We start from the raw sequence: 25,397 nt of genomic DNA, 5'->3' as shown, positions 1-25,397 counted from the left end.
AACCAAGAAGCTACTCTTACTCGGGGACTTCGGGGACTTGTTTATACCTACACTAGCAAGCTAGTTCTCTACATCACCAAGCATAAGTAACACCCACTTTGGGACATCCACGAGCCATGGTGAGGCCCAACCGAGACATGCATCTTGTAGCCCTATGTTCAAGCTACGCTACGGTATCCGGAAGTCGCAAATCCGTAGCCGGGAAGCCACCTTCCCGGCCTTGCCAAGTTACCTCCACAATATGCTTTTCTAGACTAGAATAGTAACTTTGAGTCCCACATCTAAGAAAATGTAAATGAGGGAGCCTCCTTCCCCTATAAAAGGAATGCCTCCTCCCACTTAAACACCATTCAACACACTCCATTACACACTTTGTAATGCACTTGGGCCGCAAGGCTCGACACACTAGTATAAGCTTTCAAGTGGACGTAGTCTCCCGCTAAGGCGGGAGGTGAACCACTATACATCTCGTGTCACTCTCTCTCTCTCTCTCATTCTTTACGTTAATTAGATCCCCAACGGATCCAAGCGTTAACACAAGTACATCTTGCATCACTCTTAAATTCTCAAAGCTCAAACTATACCGATAAACACAAACATTAATATATTGTCATTTCTATCAGGAAAAAAAAAAAAGCTTCATCAAAATTCATTGCTGAATGGTGGGTTGGTGCAAACCCAACCATACCTAACCATGAACTTGATTTTCTTTATTCATACATGAGTATTGGTACTTGTCATCCACCTGCATGTCAAGAAATTGTGTAACAAATGAATCAGAAAACAAACCATCCTATGCATAACAAAATACATATACAGAGAAAAGCACTATATTCTCCACAGGTGTAGGATCAAAATTCACTAATTTAATGTAAAAGGGCACGACTCACTATCTAACATCCGGTCATCAAATAGGGGCATGTATCTTTGCCTGTTGTCTGATATAGCCATGTATTGGAATCTATTCCCTCGGTTGAACTATTGTTAATTCAGTGACATATGCTAAACTACCAAAGAGAATATGATATTAAGACTTCTATGTTTGAGCACATGAAGATGGAATAGGTCACTTGATGATGTACGACACACAACTAGCAGAGAAGCAAATGAAGAGATAGAATATAACCTTAGGGAAATGAAGTAGAACAGAAGGAGAGAAGTAAACTAGGCCAAAATAGAGCCACACTATGAACAGGCTGAATGCATGCAGACGCAGAATAGTAATCGATGTCAGACAGAAGCAGAACAGTATTAGTGCTGAAGTGGAGAAAATATGGTAGCAGAACGCGGGTGGGGCAAGTTAATTGTTTCAAATAGAGCCAAAAAAGAAAGGGCATGCTACTTTCAAATAGACCATCAAATTATCCCTTGATTGATCAGAGGATAGATCTCCAATTTTGTTAGTCAAATCAAGTCAAGTGAAATTTTGCTGTTAAAAGCAATTAATAGGAAAGGTGTGTACGTACAAGGAATAAATGAGACACCAGTTACCAGACATTAGCAATATATTTTACCAGACATTTCAGATATATATCATTTCAGTGCTACAACTGATAGTTTATCTGGAAAATCAAACAAAATTTCTTACCATTTATATAACCCTGTGTAAGAAGGGATAAGAGTGATTTACCTTCGTGTTGAGTAAACCAAGGAAATCATCAGGCACTCCTTCGAATCTCCGGTAGATTGGAGCAACAATATTGATCATAGAAACTTTGAATCTCCAGTAGATTGGAGCAACAATATTGATCATAGCAACCTCCACAGTCCACATAATCGATCTCAGAGGCCCCAAGTTCTTCTTTGTGTACTCGTACAGATTCAATACAAACATCATTATGTAAATCACTGCCAATCCCAAAATCTTCAGGTGCTTCAACTCCTTCTGCAACAAAATTCAACCAAAGGAAGAGAATCAAAACAAACCGTTTGGGATATAGAACAATAAAACTATCAATTTTTGGCTGCACAGTTTTTCAAAGACAATAAATCAAACGGTTTATCATCAATTTTTGAAAAGGCTCCATTACTAGACTCACCTTAGCTCTGCTTGTCCCAGCATTCATAGGCTTCATTCTCCCAGCGATCTCGTGCAAAATAAATTCAGAAAAAGACCAAATTTGACACAACTTAAAGTGTAACATTTAGGCAGGAACAGTTTGGCTTTTTGGATTTACGAAAAATTCATTTGTGCAACAATAAAGTTGAAATTTTCCAGACCGAAAGCTGACATATTTAGGTACGACATACTTAAATTTAAAACTAATCAGAGTTCGAGAACTAAGGGAAATGATGGATAAAAATAGACTGAACTGTCAAGTTTCAGAAAAATATAGCAGTAGCCAAATCAAAATAGAAAATCTACCAAAAATACATTTTACAACCAATTGACAAGAAATCAATTTTGAAACAACTATTGGAATGTCTAATTCAATATATACAAAGACCATAGGTTAAATGATTTAAATAGAAGTTCAAATCTCAGCAGAAAATTAGAGGGTACACTAAAAATTCTGGAACTTTGCCAAAGCAGACCAGATTCAAAAGAAAAAATACTGAAGATTCATTATACATCGAAATAAGGTGAAACTTTCCAGATCATTATTTAACTAGTAGAACAGAAATATATCAAAATTTCACGACATTTGGAGATCATTAAGTAGGGCAACACAAAGCTCAAAGTTAACAGATCAGCAGCTTTCTCAGAAAATTCAACAAAACTGTTTTTACCACAATATGAAGTTTTGATCTTAAAGTTGGTTTGTTTTGAGAGTAAACAAGAGAGACACAACAAAAAGAACTAGCTTACAAGCCAAAAGAATAGCTACTACATTGGAGAGTAAACAAGGGAATACAAAGAGGATGCATGAAGCATTAATAACCCATTTGGCTTTTCATATCCCAGGTAGTACTAACTAATTAAACTAAACCATCTACAATCTGGTTAGATGTTTGGGGTGTGACTCTCTACTTGTCAAATTGCACTTAAAAATCGCAGAGGAAAATGTTCCAACACAATCACACCAATTACATACCAAATCATAATCAAAGCTATAGAGAAAAGTTTGCTTTCCCTACCTCAAGCCTTAGCTTTCAGCAGCTAATACAGCCAATCAATTGCTACAACAAATAAAATACCAATTGCTAACACCCACATTGTATTTTACAAATCCAGCCACCTATACCACATTTACAACAAATCACACCCAAACTCTTGGAAAGACTGAAACAGAACGAACTTACTTGAAAAGATAGGAAATTTGAACTTACTTGAGATAGCTGCATACAAAGAAGGATTTCAGTGTTCTTCACCAACCACTTGGCTCCATCCTTCATAAATCCCACATAGCTGCTGTCAAACTCCTTTTTGAACATAAGCCATCTAAAATTGTAATAAGCTTGTTAATATAATTCTAAATAAATAATATCCAAAACTAATCCCAAAACAGTTCACATAAGTTCCAAGTACAAAAGAAAATAGAGGATTAATACATTAATACATTTGATAGGCATCGTAGAACCAAAAACACCCAATTTCTAACACCAAAGTGTCAGAAGGAAACATAACAAACTTTACCAAGCAATTACTTACCCTTACTAGCCTGAAAAAAATATGTGGGAAACTAGAGATGTAGAAATAATCAGAAATCACCATCTAAGTTCACAACCAAAAATTCATAGAATATTGGATCCGAAACCAGACAAAGATATAGCAGCACAAAATAAATGAAAATAACAAAGCTTTAATCACCTAGAACAAAGAAAATTAGTTTGACTTGAAAGCAAGAAACAATGGAAAAAAATTAAATGAAGAACATCAAACACCAAACCTGAAAACACACCATAGAGCAAACCAAGTACAATTTAACAAAAATGTGTAAACTATATCACAAAATTACAACCTCAAATCAAATAGAATCAAGCATTGATTCAATTATTCGGTACCTCGGCCACGTCCACATGCTTCCAGCAACTGGGCTCGTCTCCATCTCAAGCAGCCTCGTCATCTTTGGGTTTGGCAGTACCAGGAGAGCCGCGGAACTGCATAATTTCTCCTCCTTTGGGTTTCTCTTGGATTGAAGAAGAAACCTAAGATTCGGTGATGGCTTCCATCTTCCAGAGACGGAGCTCACCATCGTTGGAGCTGGAGAGAGCGAACTGACAGTCGGGATTGACAGATGCTAGGAACGGAGCGAGATCCCCTTTCTACATCCTTTGGTCCTTCCAATTACAATTAATCCTTTGAGAATTGAGATATGGGTTTGAGTCACAGCTTAGGCAGAGAGAGAGAGAGAATCAGGAAATTTAGGTTAAGATAGAAACAGGGTTTGAGAGAGAGAGAGAGAGAGTATTTAGGAGATGGTGGTAGAGATTGATTTGGGTGGTCTTCTTCTCGAAGATGGAAAGCAAGGAGAAGGACGACGTTGGCTCCATTAATTGTGATCGGATTTGAACAAGGACTGAGAGAAATTGATCATAAGGATTAAAGGGGATTATGTCACTGAAGGTGAAAAAGAGAGAGGGAGAGCGAGTGAGCACATATGGGAAAAGGTGAACGAGTGTTATGCCAAAAGAGACTTTGAAACAAAATCAGTCAAGCTCACCTTGTTCAGACAACACAATTAAGAAATTGTGTTGTTTGAATAACACTCTATTGACTAGTCAGCTATAGGGTTTGAGCATTTGAGAGGGAAAAGACTAAAACTTGTTGGAGGGAATTCGAAAATTTCTGCTAGGGTTCAATATAGAAAATTTCAATCTTTTCAGACGGCATTTAATTGTCGTATGAATCTAACCATATCTTCAAAATGAAACAAGTATGGTTTTTCTATGTATTCAGACAACACATTTAGTATATCTGTCGTCTGAAAAAATCAGACGACAGAAAATCACCCTTCTGTCGTCTGATGTGTGTCGTCTGATAGCTTTTTTAGCATAGTGATCACTATATTTTTCTTTCTTTAATCTTGGTTTGTTTTTATGAAGTGGTCCTATTCAGATCTTTTAATTTTGTATGTATACCTCCTCTAACCCAACTTTACCCCATGCAAATTTTAGAGGAAAAAAAAAAAAAAAAAAAAACCCTCTATGTACACTGTCACCATCTTGATTTCCCGTATGGCGATGGGGACTGGATGACCATGATTAATTGTCCAGTGTTAATTGCATCTGCCATGGCCAGTTAATTTCAATTTCTAGTAGCAGTCGAAGTCTTCATATCCTATAGCCATCTTTTCCTTCTACAATCTATTTTAAGTCTTTAACAATAAAAATATAAAATTCGTTGACATTTTGACCACTGGTTCAGTCAATCAATAAGACAAAATGATCTCCCTAAATTTACATTGGAGCTTAATCAGATAAATAAAGGTAACCCTAATCAAGAACAAATAAAAGACGACGGACATGGCTAATTTCAAATTTCAAGTGAGTGTGGTTCTCCACTATTAGAGTCGAGATCGAGATACAGTACAATTATGGGGTTCTCATAGCTCTAGAAAATATAGCGGATTTGAAAAAGTGTAGTCTCTTACTTTCTTTGCTCGTTTGTCATCAAGATAATATGCGTAATGATCGGCGGAGGCACTTATGAAAACTGAAAATGCCTCCTAAAATGCAGCACTTTTCTGAGGGGGTGTTCGACGGGGTTTGTCCCATGCATGCATGGAATCGAAGCTTTGCATTGCAAAAGAATTACAACCTCGATCTGCTGTTTGTTTTCGGTGCAACCAGGCTAGAGAATCAACCTTACACACAACCTGGAAGCTGTGATCAAAGTGTGGCGGTGTTGGAAAGGTTGAGGTATTAATATTATTCTAATTTGGCATCGAATAGGTATCCTTGTTTTTTAATCTTTTCCTCGAGTAGTCCATGACCATGAAGATATTAATTGAGAAGATGCTTCAGCTTCTTAATTCTATTATGGATTAACTGGAGGGAGAGAAAGAAGGCGGAGGCTGCATGGTAATGAAGTCGTGCAGATGCCGGGATCGCTATGTTTGCCGGCGACCCGCGAACCCGATCGCTCGACCCGAAACGTGGTACGATCGCGAACCAGATCGGTGACTCCAGCGATCCCATATTTACTCAGCGGTCCCATCTTCTGCATTAGCTCTGGTGCGCTTGTTTCTGGACTTCGTCCATTGCTAGACTTCTGCAACAAATTGGTTGGGTAGTTCATCTTCTTCTCCTTTTTCTGAAGAAGATAATGACTATTCTGATAAGAAAAAAATGATAATATCTAAAAGATTTTTAACCTAATTCCTTATAACTTCTAATATTTAATTTTACTTGTTTACCCTTTTAAATTGATGTAGTTTTCATAGTATATGTATAAGGGATATTTACGTAAAAAAGTTATGTTTCCAAATAAGCAATTAGAAATATGTTTAGGAATCCTGATTTTTATTTATAGTGTGGTATCTATTTATTATTTTTTTATAATTATATTTATCATATGTAATTTATTTTTAATTAAAAATTTTAGCTAATATATATTAGCGTACCGCGTTCCATAGAGACTGGCGTACCGCGTACCCGTTCCGCAACGACCCGCGATCCAGGTAACACTTCACTCCTAACATTGTTAAGAGCAGGGTTTGACAGATAGTTGAGGTCCAAGATACGATGAGGACAGTGGGAAGGTCTGATCCAACCCGAATTAGAAGAGAGGATTAGAGGAAGAGAGGGTAGTTCGATGGAGGCCACATGTGATGGGGAGATTAAAGTTGAACTGTGACGGGGCTTTCAATGAAATCTTGGGCATGCAGTTTGGAGGTGCTAGCTGCACTATGAGTTTGGGTTCTTGATGCCGGCAGTGGGCCGAGCAGGGCAGCAGTTTGCCAGTTTGTGTTAAATAGCGACAAGCGTGGCTCGTGACCCATCATCGTACCGATACTATCCCAACTTAACCACCCGTTAAGTGTTGGGTTTTAATCACAAAAGGTCTCGGTAAAAAATTAGGTGTGATCCACCCACTTATAAGTTATATTATATTTTGTTACTTCTCTAATGTGAGATATTTCTTATCCAATACGCCCTCTCACGTGCAACATAACTCTAGGTCTGCACGTGGAATCAATTAACAATCTAATTCTTACATTGGAAATTGGGACATAAGTCTCATATCGGAGACTTGGCAAAATATAACAATCCAAGGCCCATATCGAATACTTGGTAACAATCCAATCGGAATTTTCCAACGGCAATATAAGGAACCCAAATTCGAGCCCATAACAATTGGAGACTCAATTGGAGTGAGACACACTCTGATACCATGTTGAACAGCGACAAGTATGGCTCGTGACCTTGTACTGATATTATCCCAACTTAACCACCTGTTAGGTGTTGAGTTTTAATCACAAAAGGCTTTAGTACAATTAGGTGTGATCCACCCACTTATAAGTTATATTATATTTTGTCACTTTTCTAATGTGAAATCTTTCCTCTCTAATAGTTTGATCAAGGAAGCACAGTGCATGTACGTGTTTAACCGAAGTGCTCGCCATCAAGCTTAGATTGGAACTGGTCTTAGAGCGCAGACTGATTGAAGTGGATGTGGAAACTGATAGCTTCGATGCTGTGAGGTGGGTGAATGCGGAAGAGCAATTAGTGTTGTCCTGTGGAAGGTTTGATGGTGGAAGAAAGTCGCAGATATTGATGGTGACCTTGCAGATTTCTTCTTCTATTCGCTTGTAGTACGGGTATGGAAACAAGGCGCCTCATTTTGTTGCAATTAATATAGGCCGGTCACAAGGGCACCATTTTACTTGATAACAAAAGAAATCTACGTACTTATCATTTAATGTAAGCTTTATTTTGTTATCTGATCAAGATGTGGGCACCTTTAGTACGCATCCAATGCTAAAACCCTAAGCCCTAGCTCCAGCTTGCAAGTGACTTTTGCCTACTGATTGACCGCACATGAGAGAGATCATCTTGAAGACAACCTATCAACTCCTACGCCACTGATTAATGACACAGAGAGGAAGAATCAGAGGAGGAAAAGAATGGCCCGGTCACTACACAATGTAAAAAAGCCACCATATCCCCACAGAGTGTTATGCCCTTGTCTGAAGTCGCACTTCTAGGATATTCAATCATCTGGTTAAGATAGGTGCAGTACTGCCCGAATGAAGGATGCAAGAAGACTTTTGGTAAGGCCACAAACTATCATAATGCGCACGGAATTAAAATCACTAATATAATGGCGAAGAGAGAGGCAGAAAGTGAAAGTTTCCTCTCACACACAAATATATATGTTTTTTTTTATTTTACCATATAATATAACTTATAAGTGGGTGGATCAATATTTGTGGGTAAATACACAATTACATTAACTTTCCTGTATAATGCATGAGTCATATCTCAGATGATTTGCCACATTTACTAAAGAGACTGATAGTTAAGTACGTAAGGTAAGAAATATTAAAGTTAAATACCAAAAAAAAAAAAAAATCATATCATTTAATCAAGGGAAAACATCACCAATGGTCACTGAGTTATGACTTATTCGACACTTAACTCACTGTATTTTCAACAATATCACTTAACTCACTCAGTTTTACATCCGTATTTCACTTAACTCACTGTCGTTAATTCTGCCGTTAAAATCTATTAAAATTGAGGGTATATTTGTCTAAACACTAAAAATATGCATTTCTAACTTCTTCTTTTTTTTTTTTTTAAAAGACAATTTTTTTTTCAAATTATATTTAAGTTAAAAAAATAATTTTTTATTAGAAATCTCAGAAATTAATTTTTTTTTTAAGTATAATAAATGTAAATTGATGGTATATTTGTCTAAACACTAAAAAAGAATGCATTTCTATCTTTTAAAAAATTATTTTTTATTAGAAATTTCATATATTAAAAAAAATTGAAAAAATGTCTAATAAATGTAGTTTTTTTTTAAGTTAAAAATGATTTTTATGTGTTTTGACAAATATACCCTCAATTTTAACGGCTTCTAGCGGTAGAATTAACGGCAGTGAGTTAAGTGAAAGACGGATGTAAAACTGAGTGAGTTAATTGATATTGTTGAAAATACAGTGAATTAAGTGTCGAATAAGTCATAACTCAGTGACCATTGGTGATATTTCCCCTTTAATCGAATTAACAATATAGGCTCCGTTTCAACTTAAGATTGCAAAATGGTATTGTAGATCTCCAAGAGTTCTACATCTGAAAACACTAAATTCCAAATACACTGATGAGTCAAAATTGAAAGTTTACGAACAAATCTTACCCTCCATCTAAGTGCTCTTTCAATATTCGATCAAATGCACAACAAAGTTCCAGGATAGTGTATAACAAATCTTACCCTCCATTTAAGTCTCACAGCTCCGCATGCTGTTGGAAATCTCAGTAAAAAGCAGGCCTTTACCATGCTTCTTCAAATCGCGGTAAAATCGTAAACGGACCTGAATTTTTTTATATCGCACCTTTTTATTGTTTTACCAAACTTGATGTTAAATGAACGTGCTTTACATCTTTGACCTTGGGCTTTACGACCTAGGGTTGCTTCTAGGGTTCTAGATCGAGGGTTCTGCATGGCCATGAACATGGATATCTTAAGTTGGAATTGCAGGGGAATCTGCAATGATACAACACGTAGGGTGTTGAAGGAGGTTCCCAAATAGTGTTTCTTTGTGAAACAAAGATCAGCCGCAGATCGGATTTTCTTGATCTGCATAAAGCTTTAGGGTTTCAACATTTTAAGGAGGTTCTGAGCGATGGAAGTTCTGGGGGCCTAGGTATGTTTTGGAATGATGAAGTTCAGGTTCAGGTGCACACTTCATCTACACATCATATTGATCTGATGATTGAGGGAGTAGCGGGTGAGCCAAATTGGCGGTTGACTAGTTTTTATGGCTTTGCCAGAATAGTGGACAGGGATCGTTCATGGGCGTTACTCCGGGAGTTGAGTGACCTGGATTCGCTCCCTTAGGTCGTACGTTATCGGCGATTTTAATGAAATTCTCAACAGTTCTGAGAAGATTGATGGTCCTGTGAGAACAGAGATACAGATGAGGGGCTTTAGGGAGGCTTTGGGTTATTGTGATTTGCTGGATTTAGGGTTTTTTTTGGATCTATGTGCACTTGGTGGAATTTTGAGACTCAATTGCGTCTTGACAAAGCAGTTTGTACTCCTACCTGGTGTGATCTCTTTGGCCATTCCAAACAACGTCACCTACTTCCAAGCGACTCTGACCACGTCCCCATACTGCTACAGGCTAGTTCAGTGCCTTTGGTTTAGCGGCCACGACATTATCGTTTTAAATTTGAGGCATATTGGTTGCAACATCAAGAGTGTGATGGTGTAGTTAAAGAGGCGTGGAATACTGATGTGACTGGAACTCCTATGTACTGTGTGACCAAGAAGATTATGCACACACGTATGAAGTTGGATAAATGGCAAAACAGGCTTTTCGCGCGAGGCAGATTAGTATGTTGGGTATTCGTGAGTGTATGGAGGTGCTTATGGATGTTCCCATTACAGAAGCAGTGCAGTCTAAGAAGAAGAGTTTGTTGGATTGTCTACAATCTCTTCTTTCGCAGGAGGAAACCTTTTGGCGGCAAAGGTCCAAAGTTACCTGGTTGAAGGAGGGGGATAGGAATACAAGTTTCTTCCATAGGAAGGCGTCGAACAGGCGAAGGAAAAACATGCTTCTGGGTCTTTTTGATGAGAATGGGGTTTGGCATGAGGATGATAAAGGCATGGAACTAGTTGTAACATCTTACTTTTCCAGGATGTTTACTACTCAAGCTATGGATTTTGAAGCGGTAGAAACCACCCTTGCAGCCATTCAACCTTGTGTCACACAAGCTATGAATGATCAACTATGTGCTACATATACGAAATTCGATGTGCTAGTCGCCTGGTCCAGATGGTATGCCGCCTTTATTTTTCTAGCATTATTGGGAGACTATTGGGGAGGATGTAACAGCTGCGGTGCAAAGTTTTTTACTATCAGGTCAGTTATTATGTGAAATCAATTTCACTCACATCTGTCTAATCCCAAAAGTGAACAATCCAGAGCAGATGTCGGACTTGCGTCCAATTGCTCTTTGCAACGTTATATATAAGATATGTTGAAAGGTGGTGGCCAATAGGATAAAGCTGATTTTACCGGTGTTAATCTCCCATTTCCAGAGTGCTTTTGTGCCCGGGAGGTTGATTACTGATAATATTTTGGTGGCTAATGAGATTGCGCATTGTGTACATAACAAAAGGGCAGGTAATGATGGCGTGATGGCTTTGAAGCTTGATTTAAGTAAAGCTTATGACAGAATGGATTGGTCTTTTCTCAAGAAGGTATTGTTTCGTTTTGGGTTTGCACAAGATTGGATAGCTATGGTTATGCAGTGTGTTACCTCAGTGAGATACTCTTTTTTGGTACGAGGGAAGCCCAGGGGCTATGTGTTCGAGAAGAGGGTTATGGCAAGATGATCCACTATCCCCGTACTTTTTTTTACTTAGGGTTGAAGGTTTCTCTGCGCTACTACAGCAAAAACAACGGTTAGGACTGCTGCCAGGAATCGAAATATGTGATAATGCTCCATCAGTGAATCATCTTCTCTTTGCGGATGACAGTATGTTATATGTCCAGGCTTCGCTTGAGGCTTGCTATGAATTACAGGAGGTTATCGAGACATATGGAAGAGCTTCAGGTTAGTTGGTCTATTTTAATAAGAGTTCAGTGGTTTTCAGTAAGAATGTTACGGGAGTTCTACAAGAGGAAATCTCTCACTTTTTGGGGGTGCAGGTAGTGGAGTCCCATGAGAAGTATCTTGGGTTACCTACATATGTGGGGAGCAAAAAAACAGCTACTTTCCAGTATATTAAGGATAATTTAGCTAAGAAACTTGAGGTTTGGCAAGGGAAGCTGTTAAGTGGGGCAGGTAAAGATATTCTCATTCGGGTGGTAGCTCATGCTCTTCCTACTTATGCTATGAGTGTTTTTCAACTCACAAAAGCTTTTTGTGACGATTTGGAACAAATGTGTGCCCGGTTTTGGTGGGGATCAACTTTGGATAAAAAGAAGATTTAGTGGAAGATTTGGAATGCCTTATGTAATCCGAAGGTGGAGGAGGGCTTGGGTTTTCGTAGTCTTGCCAATTTCAATTCTGCAATGTTAGCCAAACAGGCATTGAGGGTGATTACCAATCCCTCTTCTTTGATTGCTCGTCTGTATAAGGTTAAATATTTTCCGGATGGTTCCTTTTGGTCTGCTTGGTCTCATGATTCCCCATCTTACTTTTAGAGGAGCATTTTCTCTACTAGGGAACTCTTGAAAGATAACTCATATTGGCAGATTGGGGATGGGGAGACAGTAGATATTTGGTCAGATTCCCGGATCCCTGAGCTACTAGGTGGTAAGCCAAACAAACATGTTACTGCATTGGCAGCTGTGACTAAGGTCAGGGACCTAATTGGTGCATCTGGTCTCTGGAATGCTAGCCTTAATAGAAGCTTATTTCAAGGGCAGTCTCTGATAGGTTAGTTTGGAAGTTGGAAAGGGATGGTAAATTTTTAGTCAAATCTGCCTACCGGTTGTCTTTTACTAATTCTACTTGTTTTAGCCCTTTAATGTTGCCGGTTAATGGAGGTTTCTGGAAGAAACTTTGGAAAGTGATGGTTCCAAATGTGGCAAAGGTCTATATTTGGAAGGTGTGTCATGATATACTACCGTCTCTTGAACGGTTAGTTTCAAAATGTGTAGTGTTGGAGTCACAGTTGTGCATCTTGTGTGGAGTTTCTGTTTAGTCAACCCTTCATATTTGTCGTGATTGTCCTTACACGAAACAAGTCTTACAGAGTCATGGGGGTGCTGAGACAGGTTTGTTATCACCCTCAAGCTGAGAATCTTGAGCTGCTACCTTGGTTGAATTATTGTGTTAATAGTTTAGCTCTAAAGGATTGTGGTGAACTGGTTTACTTACTTTGAATCATTTGGAGAGAGCGGAATAGTAAAGAATGGGAAGGGAAGAGCAGTCAAGCCGGTGGTGTGGTCTTGAGGGCTGTGTCTCGCATACAAGAGTTCTGTGTGCTTAACTCTAAGTCTCCAAATAGTACTAGTCGAGGTGACGAGTTGTAAAATGGGAAGCTCCTACAGTGGGTCTTGTGAAGATTAACGTAGATGGTTCATTTCATCACGCTACAAGGAAGGGAGGGTTTGGTTTCTTGATTAGGGATTTTAACAGTGCCATGCTTGCAGGAGGGGCAGGACCCTTGAGTAGTCTGGTTTTTGCAGAACATGCTGAGGTTCTAGCATGTCAACATGCAATGCTTTTTGCTATGGAGTAAGGTTTTATGCCGGCTGTTCTAGAAACAGATGCACAAGAGGTGCAACGACAAATTGGTCAGACTTCTGTTAATACCTCGGTGTTGGGTCGGATATATGAGGATGTGAGTTTGCTGCTTGAGACTCACATCAACTTGAGGGTTGTCCATGTTGATAGGAAGGCCAATTCAATTGCTCATTGTTTAGCTGCTTTGGGTAGTAGACTCGAAGATGATTGTTTTTATTTTTCTGCTCCTAATTTTCTCATGGCTGCACTTGTAGCTGGAGTTCCTTTGATGTAATTTGTTTTCAGTATAATAAAGGGCTGACCTCATTTCCTTCAAAAAAAAAAAAAGTAGTAGAACAAATATTGTCAAACCTACGGATATATGCATCCTTTCACCTGGGTTAAAGTGTAATCTAAGGAAAGATATGTATGCAAATGTCTAAAAAAAAAACATAGACCTACTAAAAAGCCACAACAATTGGTGAATATGTTCTTTATGTTTGTAGGAAGTTTATGTTCTATGTTCTATGTTTCATAGTTTAATAGGCTTGCGAGGAATAAATAAGTGTTGGATAATCAATTTAGTGGACCTATCTCTATGTACCACCGTGGTAGTACTACAACTTCTTTTCTGTATATTCTACTTGTGCCAACAGAAGAGTATGTAATGGTCATTCTGACTAGAGTCTAGCATTAGTTCTTTTTGGTTTGATACAATGACCTAAATATCGAGTATCAAGGAAATATCGATAGTTTGAAAAATGAAAATTTCGAGGAAAATATTCCGAAAATTTCGATATCGACAAATTTTCGAAAAGAAATGGTGGAAATTGAGAGAAAATTATCCAAATTTTGGGTGAAACTTTGTGAGCTACTTATTTGTTTCATTATCTATTATATTAGTACAGATGATTTTTTTTTTTTTTTTTAACATTAGTACAAATGGTAGCTAAGAAGCTACTAAGGGAAGGAGGATATAGGAACCCCCAACTGAACATAACTTTTATTTAATAAAGGCTGAAAGAAAATATTCATACTTCACCGATAAAAGCTATAATTGCAATCAGCTCACGGATACTCCCGTGGCCAAAATCACAATCGAGGCATAAACACTTATCAATGTTCATACATCTAGATAGCAAAAGTTTATTCCCAACCACATGAGGAGATGTAGGACTTACTAGTCCAGGATGTGGCCAATAAGCAAGAATGCCATATATATGGCTAATTGTCAAATTACTTATCCTTCATGATCGAATTTTTTGCCAGAGCTTTTCGTTTCTTCTGAATCTCAATTGGCAGTTTCACATCTGTGGCCATACCCACAACTTGAAGAAACTTAATCACATACCAACTAGTATCAATTTGCCATCATTCTAAGCCCTGTCGAGCTGAGTACTCAAAAGCATGGTGATTATTGTGCCAACCTTCTACGAATGCCAGCAATCCAAACAACCTAATTAAGCAATTAAATTCAATATGTTAATTTAATAATACGTAATCTCATCAGAAAATCGTTTTCTATATTACCAGTTGTTTTTAGACGCATCACCAGTATCCCATATTTGTTTTCCCCAAGTGTGGCAAATAGAATTTATTGAAAAAGTAACTTGTGAAACGACTACCACGCTTACCTACAAAGGTAAGGGCAAAAAGGTTAAATAATTTGTGGAAAAAAAAAAGAGAGAGATGGTTTTCAGCAAAAACAGAAGAATTTTTTATCACCAATGGTGTCTAGATTTTTTGCACTGGACATAATGATACCCAACTTTTAAAATTGATCAAAATGATACCTAAACTTTTAAAAAATATCAACTTAATACCTTGGTTTATTTTCCATCACTTCTCTATTAAAATTGATCACGTGCGGTGCATGTGAGATGTTTTTTGGGTTATAATAGTATTTTCACACAAAAACTTTTTTTTAATTATTTTTTATTTTATCTTATTGATTCTCTTCTTTTTTCAGAAGGTGGGAAACATCCCGACCTTATTTGTTTCTAAGATGGTGGAATTGAAATTGAATGAAGGATTTTAATTCTATAGAAGAAGAAAATTGGGTTATAAATGGTTGATGACTCATTTGACCACAAATCACTTCAATTTATGGGTTTGATGTTGCATCTGTGCATCTTTGTATTCAGTTTCGGATTCCAATTTTGCAAAACTTTCGAATTTGAATTACAATTTTGTGGTGTCATCGGTGACGGCGAGACCATTGTATTTTCACGTAGTTCTGTTGCTTAATAACCATTGATCCAACTACTTTCACATAAGCAAGAAAAAAGAGTAAAAGGTTGTATATACTCTTAGTTTGAATCGAGATGTGACGGAAAATGGACGGAGGTATGAAATTGATCAATTTCTTAAAATCTAGGTACATTTTTTATCACTTTTGAAAGTTGGGTATGAAATTGATCAATTTTTATAGGTCTAGGTACCTTTTTGATCTCTTTTAAAAGTTGGGTATCATTCTATCCAGTGCAAGAAAGTTTGGACTTTAGTGGTGATAAAAACCCAAAACAGAATAGTGAAATGAAATTTTACCATTCCCCAAACCACTAATCCTCCGGCCACATAGAGTGCAACTCCAAGAAGAACTGAATGAAGGAAGTAGGTATAATGAAGAAACCTATAGTATAGTTAGCATTCCAAATCTCCCACGTTCTTCATCAATTGTCCGTCATACTAAAAATAAAGAGAGTTATAACGAGAGAGAGAGAGAGAGAGAGAGAGAGAGAGAGATTCAGATTCATACGCTTCCAAACCGAGAATGATAATCGAACGCCCAATTCACGTGACTAAACCAAAATCCCTTAGTGGGGCTATGAGGGTCTCTCAATTTGTCTGTAAATTGATGGTGGTATCTATGGCTGCTCACCCATTCAAGTGGACTACCCTGCACAACAAGGGAAAGATCCCACATATATATAAAAAGGTTCTCTACATGATTCCTTGAACTCCTTCACATTGAAAACATCCATATAATAGGTTTTCTACTTAACCAATCTAAATCCAAATTAAGAATTTCTAAAACTCATGGGTCTACTTAGCACTGTATGGTGAAATTATACTGCTAGCAGACGGAATCCCCCAAGACAGAGATTAAGTTCGAATGAGACCTGAAGTGATAGAACTGCGCAATAAGCGAGCGAGTATTCAAGCCATTTGGGGACCTTAAAGCTCTGGTGGGCAAGGTTCTGATGGTAAGAGATAGTTACACCCATACCCGACACCAAATATAGTGATATTGCCACCCAAAGTGCACCCCAAGTGAACTGAAATGGTGCTAAAAGACAGAGGCAATGGACGCCCAGAATGAGAGTAAGATGGTATAAATCCATGAAGTCCCATTCCCTCCCAAAAAAATTGCACCTGCCAGTTAATTGGCCGGGATGGCATTTTACATACTAGTTTAGTTTAATTGGATTTGAATGAGTGAAGAAGTTTGTGCTCCTGCATGCCACAATATATAGTGTTCTTGAGGATTATTCCATGGTGCTGCACCACCATGTGGAAATGCAGATGAGGAGGTTCATGAAAATGACTTTTCAACATATTTTCATCCCAATTTAATTCGGACATATCAACACACACATCCTTACATATGCATCAGTGGCGGAACCAGGATCCAAAACCTGTCTGCTAATTAGCAATCAGTTAAATTAGACTAATTTCTCTATAATCTATATTTTTTTTGGGTACAATGACGATAGCTCACACAGTTTTCTGTACAATGACGATAGTCCCATAAGAAACCAAGCAGTATCAGCAGAGGTATTGAGAGTAAGTAATTCATTCCACAATTCAAGCTGTTTTTCCTTTTGTGGATACATGTATAAAAATGTAATGTACCGGCAATCAGCATTTTTAGGATTAGATTAGCAGAAAAATGAATACAACGAGGATGTTCAAGAACAACTAAAATATTATAATTTATTTCATTCCAAAGTAATGTCAAGCCACCACATTTCCCATCTGCTGGAATACAACAAGCATTACCAAAAGGAAACATAGAAACTAGCTTATCTGAAGCATCCTTATCGAGTCTAGTATCCATTAAATAGAAAACATCAAGAGCAACTAAAGAAGATAGAAAGGTTTCTTGAGGGACAAAACCTGGCCGTGAACAACCACGACAATTCCAACTTAGGATTGTCATTCTAAACTATTGAAAGAAGAAGGTTCTGCATTGGATTCTTTAACAAAGTCTCTGCCTCGTTTACAATGATACATAGAAGTAGACCCACTCATTAGACATGTCATGTACGTAGACATAGCGGAGATCCTCCTTTGGTACTAATGTAGAGGCGCTAGAGATATTTAGAGTGCACAAAAAGTGCATTAGCTTCCTAAAAGGAAATTATTGTAAAAGACTACACTAAAACATAATTTATGGACCAGGGCAAAAACCCCAGCCTAAAACTCGAAACCCAAGAGGGCATCCACTAAAGAAAAACCACGCAAGGTCCATCAAGCCTGGTTTGGGCCAGTCCCCCATCGTCATACCCTCCCCCCGCCGTACGTACCAGTCGGGCCATGCTCCGTTGACCCACGATCTGCATCACCACGACCTGCAACGCCACAATCCACACCGCCACAGCCACTCACCATCCACGACCCAAATTGCCACGAGCAACGCTGCCACAAGCCGATGCCACCACAGAATACCCATCCCTGATCCAGATCCTGACATCCCACACCGCCATCGATTAGACTACTCATGGCGCCGTTGGCCAAGAACCATCATCAGGGATCGATCGCCTGACCTGTACCCCACAACCACCACCTCGCACCAACTCAGCTAGAAAACCAACTCGATAAAGCCCTGTGCGAAACTTCCCTTGACAGATGTAATAACCCGGAAATTCGTTATTAATTCCTAAATGTTTTGGGTGTTATTAAAGTGTTCGATAACACGATTTCGTGGTTCAAGGGTGGAGCATAAATTATTTCTAACAATTGTTCGCTCGAAACGCTTCGTCTCAAGGGTTGAATTTTTATACGTTATGATTATGTGAAAACTTCCTTCATGAAAGTTGTAGGGTGCATCGATACGAGTCCGTGGACATGCGTAATGCAAGAATCGAAATTCATATGAAGAAGTTATGGCCATCAAAAGTTTCCATTTTGGGATATATAGGAAAAATCTGAAAAAATATCAGAAAATTCCAAAGTTTCCAAAAACGGAAACTCTTTCTCTCTCCTCTGTCCTGACCCCAGTTCCGCCAGCCACCTTTGCTGGCTTCATTCTCCACTGTCCGACCACTATAGAACGAGATTCTTGTCCCTATCTCTTCGCCTCACTCCCATCTACAATCCTGTGAAGTTTCTTGACGAGGGTCGGCCCGTGCACGACGCATCAAGGCTTGGAAGTTTGGCGGCGACGCTGCAAATCGCCTTGGTTGGAGTTCACGTTTCCAGCCACCAGAGCCGGTGATTCTTGGGGGATTTTGGCGCTCAGAGGATGTAGAAGGGTTCTCCCAAGGTAGCTTGCAACGATTCGACTCGTGGTGATCGAATTTTGAAGATTGGGAATCTAGGGTTCTTCGGGTTTCAAACATTGCAAGTTAAATTCTGGCAAATGGCCTTGATTCTGACTTTGTGCTAGTTATAAATGTTGTTGGACTTGTAGAGAAGAAGATCTTTTTCTTTGGAAGTTTTGTCAAATTTTGATTTTGAGCCGGCGACGGGGCCGCCACTGTGGTGGTGGTCTCCGACCACTTCCGACCACCCTAGGAATAGTTTCTATTCCTCTTTTTATTCTAACATCGATACGATCATTTCAATATACAGTTTCTAATTTTTGGAAACCGTATGAGCAAGTTATGAATTTTCAAAGTTTAAGGGTTTTTGGTTCGATCGGTTTTCGATCCGTGAGGATTTGGCCATCCGATCGACTTGTTATTTTGATAGATTGAACGTATAAGTATTCTGGAGACCTCGGGTGGTCTCGGATGATGTTTCAAATCGATTGGCATTACGTTCAAGATTTTAGTCGACACTTAATTATTTTCGATTCGTGTACTAAGTTGTGTCGTACATTCCATATGTGATTGACAGAGACAAGTCAATACCTTATCCTTGCTGTAAGAGAAGACACAGCGGGATTTTGAGGTGAGTAAATCTCACGTGGTTCATTTACGAACCGAGTTATTTAATAGTCAGAATTGATTGATAATTGTAAATTTTTTGTTTTAAATAATATGAACTCGATCGACTACGGTTCATAGGGCTATGGCTCACAGGTAAAAAAATAAATTTAAGTATAAAATGAATTTCTTGGTTTTAATACGTATGAACTATAGTTGGTATTAGTAGACATTTATGAGTGGATGACTACGTGTGTGTGTCTATATATATATATATATATATATATATATATTTACGTGAAATATATATGGATGATGTGACATTGGGTGAAGCAATAATTGTGATATTATTTGGATTATTATATGTCGAGCGTTCACTCTTCGTGGCAATACATTATATCATGAATGATTGACTATATTGTGGAGAAAGAGTACTCGAGTTTTGGTGTAACATTTTGAGTCGTATGGGACTTTGTAAATGTTTTCTGATCTACGGATCTAGTGTCACAGTGGTGACTGAGGCAAGTATATCGTGGACCACGCCTTTGGTTGGGTGAGTGGTTACGATCAATTAGAGCTCTAGTCTGTCTGTCATGGTACTGCATGGGGGTGGCGCATGGGATTACTTGAGGCCTATGAGTACACGCGTTTTTGAAAGAGAGTTTCGGGTGGTTGCTTTCTTTTGTTGTCCAAGAGGGACATGAGTTTCATATTATGTTGTGAGTTGGATTAATATGATTTTACCACATAGTGATATGTTGGGAGTTGGGAGTGGGAGTTGATAGGTGATCATCGACTATCGACTTTAGTTTGGAGTTGATGGGTGATCATTGACTTTAGTGTGAGTTTTTTGACTTCTTCATTGATTTTTCTTTTCACTCCAATGGTTGATTTTAAATGTAATCTCCTGAACTAAACTATATGTAGGGATTACCGATTTTCATTATAATGATTTGATTTGTCACGGTTGTGACATGTGTATTCCTTAAAAAGAAAAGATAAAAGGATTTTGTTGTTGGAGATAATCACTTGTTGATTTATTGTTCTCGAGTCAAAAAGATGTTATCTTTGTGGTTATTTAGATTTACTCATACTTGCTTCAAAAGCTTACAGGGTTTGTTTTTTCAACCCGATGCACTATTCCATGGTGTAGGGTTTATTGTACAGGTTAGAATGTCGAGTGATCATCATCGGAGCTGAAGATTGGTTGTGGTTGTAGCTTGGATGTTGCAGTGTACGTTAATTTTATTCTTCTGCTGTTTAGTGAGTATGTTTACTTATCGAATTGTCGATCAGTTCAATTTGTAAACTCTTTGTACATTAATATGTGATTATAAAGAACGAGTCCGTATTTGATGTTGGTGAGCTCGGTTTATTTTATCGTTTAATTTAAATGAAGAATTTTCTATGTGCTTGTTCAGTTTCACATTTCGGAATTGAATTTATTTATTTAAAATTCAGGGCGTGACAGTTTGGTATCAAAGCATAAGGTACATATTTGGTGACAATCAGTACTACTCAAGTGGTGGCCCGTCTGCAGCGGATCCCCTTCATATACTCTTCAGTATTGATATACTCATTGGGTATGTGCGGGTGTTAGGTGTCGTCTAGAACGTTAAGTGGTCAGAGCATAGGTCGGCTCTGTAAGTAGAGTGTAGGAGCTTTGTGTAGCTTCTTTTGAGTTTTAGTCCTTGAGGAATGGGAACCTCTAGATTGAACTCTGGTTGACATAAGAGATTTTGTTACGGAATTGTATACTTCTTATATTAGGGTCTTAGGTAATACGGTTCTTGTATACGACTTATTCTTGTGTTTAAGTTTTATATAAGTGTTAACCAAGTGTTGTTATGCTCCTTAGGTGATGGACCCTCAGAGAGGCAGGGGTAGGGGTAGAGACATGGATGCCTCTCAGGATGATGGGAATGAGGTGGTACAACCTGTTCTGCCTGTTGTTGAGGCAGTTGATGCTACTCACCTAACAAGGCTGACTAAGGAGGGCATTAGATAGGGGGCAATGTCATTTCAGGGTGGTACAAATTTCCTGTTTGGCGATCAGTGGATCGAGAACATGGAGACCTACTTTGATATGGTCGTTGGTACCGACATGGAGAAGAAGATTGCAGTTACGTTCCTCCTTCAGGGTGAGGCAGGACGATGGTGGGATTTGTGTTGAGGACTACGGTTCATAGGGCTACGGCTCATAAATATAAAATGAATTTCTTGGTTTTAATACGTATGAACTATAGTTGGTATTAGTAGGCATTCCTGAGTGGATGACTAAGTATTTATATATATATATATATATATATTTATGTGAAATATATATGGATGATGTGACATTGGGTGAAGCAATAATTGTGATAGTATTTGGATTATTATATTTCGAGCGTTTACTCGTCGTGGAAATACATTATATAATGAATTGTTGACTATATTGTGTTGAAAGAGTACTCGGGTTTTGGTGTAACATTTTGAGTCGCGTTGGGTTTTTTAAATGTTTTCGGATCTAGTGTCATAGTGGTGACTGAAGCAAGTATATCGGGAACCACACCTTTTGTCGGGTGAGTGGTTACGATCAGTTAGAGCTCTACTCTGCCTGTCATTGTACTGTATGGGGGTGATGCATGGGATTACTTGAGGCCTATGAGTACACTTGTTTTTGAAAGAGAGTTTCGGGTGGTTGCTTTCTTTTGTTTTCCAAGAGGGACATGAGTTTCATATTATGTTGTGAGTTGGATTAATTTGATTTGATCACTAAGTGATATGTTGAGAGTTGGGAGTTGATGGGTGATCATCTACTTTAGTCGAAGTTGATGGGTGATCATCGACTACCGACTTTAGTTTGGAGTTGATGGGTGATCATTGACTTTGGTGTGAGTTTTTTGACTTCTTGATTGATTTTCCTTTTAAGTCTAATAGTTGATTTTAAATGTAATCTCCTGAACTAAACTATATGTAGGGATTACCAGTTTTCATTAGAATGATTTGATTTGTCACGGTTGTGACATGTGTATTCCTTAAAAAGTAAAGAAAAGAATTTTGTTGTTGGAAATAATCACTTGTTGATTTATCGTTCTCGAGTCGAAAAGATGTTATTTTTGTGGTTATTTAGGTTTACTCATATGAGCTTCAAAAGCTTACCGGGTTTGTTGTTTCAACCCGGTGCACTATTCCTTGGTGTAGGGTTTATTGTGAAGGTTAGAATATCGAGTGATCATCATCGGAGCTAAGGATTGGCTGCGGTTGTAGCTTGGATGTTGAAGTGTACGTTTGTTTTATTCTTCCGCTGTGTAGTGGGTGTGTTTACTTTTTGAATTGTCGATCAGTTTAATTTGTAAACTCTTTGTACATTAATATGTGAACGAGTCCGTATTTGATGTTGGTGAGCTCGGTCTATTTTATCGTTTAATTTAAATGAAGAATTTTCTACGTGCTTTCTTGTGCTTGTTAAGTTTTGTTTGACACAAATTATATAAAGTTGCTGGAGGAGAGGTAGCAGATGCAGCTATGGGGAGGAACATGAAGAGATTTATGTTTTTTTATGTTGTATTTTATTTGAAATTGTATATGAATTGTACAGTATATTTTAGAATTATACAGTACATTTTGGTGGGCCAAATTGTTATTTTTGTTTATATATTCACCAAATTTTGCCACTGATGTTGGTGGCATTGAGAAAACACACTGATACAATAACAGTGGGAGAGAATCATTGGTATGCCACTGTTGTTTTAATAGTGTGGATTGTCGCAATAGCACCTGCGATAGAGGGGACTGATATCTCATTAGTAGCTGCATAGTGGCTAATGGCTAATGCCATTAGCCACTATTATCAGTGTGCTTTGTCCTAATAGGGACTAATTCAAATCAGTGTGCTTTGGGGAAATTTCTAGTAGTGTTTTCTCTCCAATACGCCCCTCACGTGCAACTTAACTCTAGGTCTGCACGTGGAATCAATTAACAATCCAATTCTTACATTGGAAATTGGGACATAAGTCTCATATCAGAGACTTGGCAAAATATAACAATCCAAGGCCCATATCGAATACTTGGTAACAATCCAATCGGAATTTTCCGACGGCAATATAAGGAACCCAAATTCGGGCCCATGACAATTGGAGACTCAATTGGAGAGAGACACACTCTGATACCATGTTGAACAGTGACAAGTGTGGCTCGTGACCTTGTACTGATATTATCCCAACTTAACCACCTGTTAGGTGTTGAGTTTTAATCACAAAAGGGCTTAGTACAATTAGGTGTGATCCACCCACTTATAAGTTATATTATATTTTGTCACTTTTCTAATGTGAAATCTTTCTTCTCCAATAGTTTGATCAAGGAAGCACAGTGCATGTACGTGTTTAACCGAAGTGCTCACCATCAAGCTTGAATTGGAACTGGTCTTAGAGCACAGACTGATTGAAGTGGAGTGGAAACTGATAACTTCGATGCTGTGAGGCGGGTGAATGCGGAAGAGCAATTAGTGTTGTCTTGTGGAAGGTTTGATGGTGGTAGGGAGTTGCAGATATTAATGGTGCCCTTGCAGATTTCTTCTTCGATTTGCCTGTACTACGGGTATGGAAACAAGGCGCCTCATTTCGTTGCAATTAATATAGGCCGGTCACAAGGGCACTATTTTACTTGATAGCAAAAGAAATCTACATACTTTTCATTTAATGTAAGCTTTATTTTGTTATCTGATCAAGATGTGGGCACCTTTAGTACGCATCTAATGCTAAAACCCTAAGCCTTAGCTCCAGCTTGCAAGTGACTTTTGCCTACTGATTGACTGCACATGAGAGAGATCATCTTGAAGACAACCTATCAACTCTTAAGCCACTGATTAATGACACAGAGAGGAACAATCAGAGGAGGAAAAGAATGGCCCGGTCAGTACACAATAATGTAAAAAAGCCACCATATCCCCACAACGTGTTATGCCCTTGTCTAAAGTCGCACTTCTGGGATGTTCATCTGGTTAAGATAGGTGTAGTACTGCCCGAATGAAGGATGTAAGAAGACTTTTGGTAAGGCCAGAAACTATCACAAAGCGCACGGAATTAAAATCACCAACCTCATACCGGTGCTATGCACTTGTACATTATTGGCTAAGAGATCGAGAGGCAGAAAGTGAAAGTTTCCTCTCTTATATGTTTTTTTATTTATTTTACCATATAATATAACTTATAAGTGGGTGTGGATCATTTGTGGGTAAACACACAATTACATTAATTTCCTGTATAATGCATGAGTCATATCTCAGATGATTTGCCACATTTACTAAAGAGACTGATAGTTAAGTACGTACACTAAGAAATATTAAAGTTAAATACCAAAAAAAAATAAAAAAATCATATCATTTAGTCAAATTAACAATATAGGCTCCGTTTCAACTTAAGACTGCAAAATGGTATTGTAGATCTCCAAAAGTTCTGCATCTGAAAACACTAAATTCCAAATACACTGATGAATCAAAATTGAAAGTTTACGAACAAATCTTACCCTCCATCTAAGTGCTCTTTAAATATTCGGTCAAATGCACAGCAAAGTTCCAGGATAGTGTATAACTGAGCCTACAATACTGAGGCAAATTTCTCAAAATTCATTTTGTGAAAATACTCAGTTATTAAAAACTAAGCTGTGAAAATAATCACTATAAAAATAATCAGCTAACCGTTTGGTAAACTATATTTTGTTTAAGATTAGTATGATTATTAAAAAGCATTGGAGTGTTTGGTAACTTGTGACTTGAAACTCATATAACACTGTATAATGACGAAAATGAACAACAACAATAAAACAATCTCCCAAGCTCTCTCCTTATGAACACCAAAGAAATTGAAATCGAGTGATATAGAAAACTTCCCGCTATGCTTGGAAATAGCTGCTTTCATCTGATGTAGGTCATATCCTAATAGAATACCTGGTTTCAATCAAATTGCCCAGAATGTTCAAACTCAATAGTAACTATGATCATAATCCTCCAAGTTGCATTATTCTTTTTGGCCT

The 25,397-nt window shown here is 38.1% G+C and overlaps 1 protein-coding gene and 1 pseudogene across 1 annotated transcript; both read right to left on the bottom strand.

Moving 5' to 3' along the window:
- Nucleotides 1–3,113: 3,113 nt before the first annotated feature.
- LOC112165837 lies at nt 3,114–4,156 on the bottom strand. Its single transcript, XM_040506255.1, has 3 exons — nt 3,946–4,156; nt 3,271–3,382; nt 3,114–3,179 (listed from the first exon to the last, which is right to left on the bottom strand). The coding sequence occupies exons 1-3, from the start codon at nt 4,134–4,136 to the stop codon at nt 3,114–3,116; spliced, it is 369 nt and encodes a 122-aa protein (XP_040362189.1). The 5' UTR covers nt 4,137–4,156.
- A 9,992-nt stretch (nt 4,157–14,148) lies between these two features.
- LOC112189726 lies at nt 14,149–16,707 on the bottom strand (annotated as a pseudogene).
- Between the last annotated feature and the right edge of the window lie 8,690 nt (nt 16,708–25,397).

This window comes from Rosa chinensis, chromosome 1 (assembly GCF_002994745.2).
Source record: "Rosa chinensis cultivar Old Blush chromosome 1, RchiOBHm-V2, whole genome shotgun sequence".
NCBI classification, from domain to species: Eukaryota; Viridiplantae; Streptophyta; class Magnoliopsida; order Rosales; family Rosaceae; genus Rosa; species Rosa chinensis.
Note: the sequence above shows the minus strand (reverse complement) of the source record. Positions and strands in the feature narration are given on the sequence as shown.